This window comes from Theropithecus gelada, chromosome 12, assembly GCF_003255815.1.
Source record: "Theropithecus gelada isolate Dixy chromosome 12, Tgel_1.0, whole genome shotgun sequence".
Taxonomy (NCBI): Eukaryota; Metazoa; Chordata; class Mammalia; order Primates; family Cercopithecidae; genus Theropithecus; species Theropithecus gelada.
Genome location: NC_037680.1, coordinates 13,930,905 through 13,936,558, shown reverse-complemented (window position 1 = coordinate 13,936,558; position 5,654 = coordinate 13,930,905). Strand labels below are relative to the sequence as shown.

General features: G+C 50.4%; 1 protein-coding gene across 1 annotated transcript in view; it reads left to right on the top strand.

Moving 5' to 3' along the window:
• The window catches only part of LCT (lactase), a 57,392-nt gene that overhangs the window by 11,840 nt on the left and 39,898 nt on the right, over positions 1 to 5,654 (top strand). Inside the window, exon 4 of the mRNA XM_025405053.1 lies at positions 4,920 to 5,022. Within this exon, the coding sequence (XP_025260838.1) occupies positions 4,920 to 5,022 (103 nt within the window). The remainder of the gene's footprint in view (positions 1 to 4,919; positions 5,023 to 5,654) is intronic.

Sequence of the window (5,654 nt, the reverse complement as noted above, 5' to 3'; positions counted from 1 at the left end):
GGGGGCGGGGCTGCAGTGGGGCGGGGACCCGGCCACTGTCCCCCAGCCGGGGGGAAAGAGCGAGCCCCCGCCCAAAAAAAAAAAAAAAAAAAAAAAAAAACATTTCACACTAAGGTCTACTAAATCAGATCCCAGCTGTCTGGACCTTCCAGTAAGCTCAGGACTCCCTCCTGTACCCAGTACTGCTTTTCTCAAGTCTAATGATGTGGGCTCATTAGAGAAAGTATATTAGGAGCCTCCTATCCAACTACCAGGTTTCTCTCTTAGGCTTGGTCACTGCTGTGTGACTTACTTGCTTCATTCCCTACAGTCACAACTATTCCCCCAACGCAAGGTGTATCTGATGGTGCCCATGTTTTCTCCTGCACCTTCTGAGCGCTGGCAGTGTTCCTATAACCCTGGAGAGCTGCCTTCCTGTGGGCCTTTCCAAGGATGTCTGGCCACTGGAATGCACCCACATTGGACCTCCTGCCTCTGCAGGTTTGGGCATAAAGCCACTCCTCGCTGCGTTCAGCCTGTGCCTCCCACGAGGCAGGTAGAGCAGCCCCCATAACTCACCTCTGGTTTTGAATCCCACCATCTCCGTCACCAAGGAGGATGGTTTACCTGAGGAATTATCCCTTAAAAGGCCAAGTTTGGCCGGGCACAGTGCTCACGCCTGTAATCCCAGCACTTTGGGAGGCCGAGGCGGGTGGATCACAAGATCAAGAGATTAAGACCATCCTGGCCAACATGGTGAAAACCTGTCTCTACTAAAAATACAAAAATTAGATGGGCATGGTGGCACACACCTGCAGTCCCAGCTACTTGGGAGGCAGAGGCAGAAGAATCACTTGAACCTAGGAGGCGGAGGTTGCAGAGAGCCGAGATTTCGCCACTGCACTCCAGCCTGGTGACAGAGAGAGACTCCATCTCAAAAAAAAAAAAAAAAAAGGCCATGGACCCTTCATTTTACCTGAGGCAGAGTGATTGAAATGGACAAATTAGCACCAGTCCAATCCCAATGTCTGTGTGTCTCCAGCTGCCTGTGTAGGCACTGCTGCTTTTGTTATCTACAAATAATAAGATGATCTAATTCAGGGGTCCCCAGCCCCCAGGCCAAGCACCAGTACTGGTTCATGGCCTGTTAGGAACCCGGCTGCACAGCAGGAGGTGAGTGGCAGGCCAGCAAGCATTACCACCTGAGCTCCACATCCTGCCAGATCAGCGGCCGTATTAGATAGGAGCACAAACCCTATTGGGAACTGCGCATGCAAGGGATCCAGGTTGCGTGCTCCTTATGAGAATCTAATGCCTGATAACCTGAGGTAGAACAGTTTCATCCCCAAATCAGCCCTCCCACCTCCCTCAAGTCTGTGGAAAAATTGTCTTCCACGAAATCAGTCCCTGGTGCCAAGAATGTTGGGGACCGCTGATCTAATCAAAGGCGACAGATGTAGCCACAAAGACATCTGAGTAACAGCTATATAATTTTAGTGCTTGCTTATCCCAGACACCTGGGAGGCCCTTCATCCTCACATCATCTCAACCCCTCAAAACCCACTCTAAGGTTTAAACAATCTCACCAAGGTGGTGAGCTCCAGGGTTGGATTTGAACCAGGGCTTTCTCATTCTAAGACACCACACTGTCTCTTCAAAAGAAAAATAAGTCTCACACCTGTAATCCCAGCACTTTGGGAGGTTGAAGCAGGCGGATCACTTGAGGCCGGGAGTTCAAGACCAGCCTGCCCGACATGGGGAAACCCTGTCTCTACTAAATACAAAAATTAACCAAGTATAGTGGCGCGCACCTGTAATCCCAGCTCCTTGGGAGACTGAGGCACAATAACCGCTTGAACCTGGGAGGTGGAGGTTGCAGTGAGCTGAGATGGCGCCCCTACACTCCAGCCCAGGGAACAGAGAGAGACTCATTTCGAAAAAAAGAAAAAGAAAAAGAAAAAGAAGTCCATGGGTTGGGAACATGATGATGAGGGTGGTATTTTTAAATCGCATATGATCAATTTCAGTTGTTTTTGTGAATGCCTCACCTGAACCTAAACTTGCTTGCGACCCAGGGCCTGTGCTCGTGGGCTGGCTGACAAGGTTTCTGGGCCTTGTTTAGCACTCTAGTGTCCTCGAGGTCTGCTTGTGCCTGTGATGACTAAAGCTGCCTTTTGTCCTCCTCATGGAATTAAACCAGAGCTTGTTGCTAGGCTAGCAGGTTTGGACACAGCTGCCATTTTAAAACCATCTCTGTTGTGCGGAGGTTGCGTGCCTCTGACAGGCAGTCAGCAGGGGCACTGCATGGCTGGTACTTGAGGATATGATTTTCAGTCTCTTCCCTTTTTCCATCACAACATTTTTTTTTTTTTGAGATGGAGTCTCGCTCTGTCACCCAGGCTGGAGTGCCCTGTGGCATGATCTCAGCCCACTGCAACCTGCACCTCCTGGGTTCAAGCGATTCTCCTGCCTCAACCTCCTGAGTAGCTGGGATTACAGGAGACCACCACCATGCCTGACTTTTTTTTTTGTATTTTTAGTAGAGACAGGGTTTCGCCATGTTAGCTAGGCTGGTCTCCAACTCCTGGACTCAAGTGATCCACCCCTCTCGACCTCCTAAAGTGCTGGGATTACAGGCATGAGCCACCGCACCCGGCCCTGGCTACCATGTTTTCAAGACACTTCTACCAGTGTCTGGGAAAAGCACTGAAACTATAGTCTGTAGCTGGCCAGTCAAATAATAAAACTCTCCCTGGACAAACTTAGCAGCCATTTATAAATGCTCTGCAATGGTTATGTATTCCTTTTACTTCCTTGGGTGGGGTTGGACCCTCAGAGGCAGCCTCAAAGATTCGGAAATGACAGCTGAGCTTGAGAGGACACTGCTCCTTCCTGGGATCGTGGTCTCATGCCTGGTAGCATTTCCCATGCACAGTTACCACGCCCAGGTCAGGAAGAACAGCTGAACCTGCCCTGAGGACAGGAGCTGAGTTGTGTCCACAGGAGCCTGAATCGCACTGCCCACCTTCCCAATGTCCCCTCCCTCCCCATCCCAGAACCCCACCCTCCCCTTGAAGGGGCCTCTTCCTGTGGGCTGCGAGGGAAGAGGGCGAAAGCAGGGCAGGGAGGAGCAGGCACCTGCTCCCATTCCCACCCTCTCCCCAGAGCACCTGCACAGCCCTCTCTGAGCCCCAGGGGCCCTCAGCGGCCACTCCCCAACGGCACACAGCTGTCTGAGGGCCTGAGAACAGCCTCCAGCCCAGCAATGAAGAGCTGTGGCACACCCCTGGGTTCTCAGTTCTACAGGAGGCACACGAGGAGGTCCCACATCCACTTATCAGAAAAAGCTGTGCTCCCAGGGAGTTCTCCACTTGGCAGAAGGCAGGCCGGGGGCCTCCGAGGCTCCTCTAGCTCTCCAGCCCTGGGACATCACCGGCTGCCTCATGGCATATCCGTCTTTCAGGAAGGAGAAAACCCTTGCTTCCCTAAGCGCGCCACCCTGGGCCGTTTGTCCCCACTGCGTTGACCCAGCACAGGGAGGGATGAGGACTGTGTGGAGTCATGGCTCCACTAACTGCGAGGTCATGGGCAACCCGCTCGGCCTCTTGAGCTTCTGACTCCCCATCTGTAAAGACAGGACATTGTCACAGGTGGCTATGAGAAAGTAAAGACTATGCCTGGCTCCTTTTAAAGGAGTTACTATTGGTAACTTTTGGTAGCTTTTAGTTGTTCAGAGGAGGAAAAAATTACTGTGAATAAAATGACCAAACTCTAACCCCCGCAAAAAAAGATAATTTAAAGTGAAGTCAAACAGCATGTCAGTCTGAGACGTTTTCCTTGATACTGAAATGGCTAGAAATAAGGAGAGGAAATTACATTTGCTTCCATTTTAATGATGACAGCTAATATAACTTTTTTTTTTCTTTTTGTTGGGATGAAACCTGGCTCTTGTTGCCCAGGCTGAAGTGCAGTGGTTCACTGCAACCTCTGCCTCCTGAGTTCAAGCAATTCTCCTGTCTCAGCCTCCCAAGTAGCCAATATTACAAGCGTGAACCACCAAGCCCAGCTAATTTTTGTATTTTTGATAGAGATAGTGTTTCACCATGTTGGTCAGGCTGGTCTTGAACTCCTGACCTCAGGTGATCCACCCACCTCGGCTTCCCAAAGTGCTGGGATTACAGGTGTGAGCCACCACACCCTCGGGGCTGCTATAACTTTTTGTTTTGGAAAATTTCTGACATCCAAAAGTAGAAAGAAAGTATGATGAACCCCTATGAAGCCATCTCCAACTACAAGAGCTATTGGCTCATAGCTAATCTTCTTTCACCTAACTCGTAACTTCTATCTCCCAAACTAGATTTTTAATTAAAAAAAAAAACCCAGACCATATTTTTAGAGACAGGATCTTGCTCTGTCACCCAGGCTGGAGTGCAGTGGTGCGATCATAGCTCACTGCAGCCTTGAACTCCTGGGCTCAAGCAATCTTCCTCGCTCTGCCTCCCAAGTAGCTGGAACTACAGGCATGCACCACCATACCCAGATAACCAAACTGGATTATTGTGAAGCAAATCCCAGACATCCATAGATATGGCAATGGTGGCCTCTTAACTAAGCTTCTAAAGTAGCACAGGCTCTGGATGTGAGCAGTGGCCTTGTTCCTGATCCTAACACCGTGCCTGGCTCTAAGAGGTGCTCTGTAAGCCTGAGATGAAGGAAGAGGTGGAGGTGGGGGTTGGTGGGGAGGGGAGACTATGTTATTGAAACTTGTAGATCTTTCTCCTTCAGAGTCTAGAGTCAGCTCCTTTAGTTAACTGAGATAGTTAGAGGTCATTTCCAAAGCCAGAGTAAGTGCTACAACTTCTCATCTTGAAACTCTGTCCCTGTTATCAAGATGCTTTCCAGGAGGCTTCAGTTCACTTGCTAGTCCTTCTCTTTTTCAGACCATTGAGCCAAAAGTGAAAGTTTTCATCTTCAACCTAAAACTCCCGGACTGCCCCTCCGCCGTGAAGAGCCCAGCCAGGCTGCTCTTCAGCCTTTTTGAAGGTGAGTGAGCCATTGCTGAAGAGGTTTCAAGCGCCATTTGGTGCACTGGTGCGCTGGGTAGCAGTCTTGAAAGTCCGGGGTTCCAATGGGAGGAGGAGCATGGGAGGAAGGCTGGTCTAAGAGCCCACCCCAGATTGGGTTAGTGTACTATGCCTTCCTACTGATGGTCCCTTGCGACCATCCCCCATTGACCCAAGAAAGAGGAGAGGTTCTGCACAAGGATGCCTCTTATGGACATAAAGATAGTCAGGCCTCAGCTGTGAGTTGTAAGCATGGAAACTCATCTTTGCCTCCTTTCATTACCTCTCCCTCCAAGGTCTCTCATCTCTGCTCCTCTTGGCAGGGCTTTCTTGTGCCCCTCTCTCTCCAGCCAGCTCTCTCTACTTACCCTTGTTCTGTGTCCCCATTATCTCAGTTTGCGCATGGCCCTGGTGGGTACCTGACAAAGATGCTAAGAACTTTCAAGTGTGGGACTCACGGGTCAAGGGCCATCTTCCTAGTATCTCTTAGTTCAAATTCTTTTTTTTTTTTTTTTTTTTTTTTTTTCTGGGGCCTGCGCTTTTTCCCCGGGTTGGGGGGGGGGGGCCGGTCCCCTGCCACCTCCCACCCCCCCCCCCACGCCATTCTCCTGC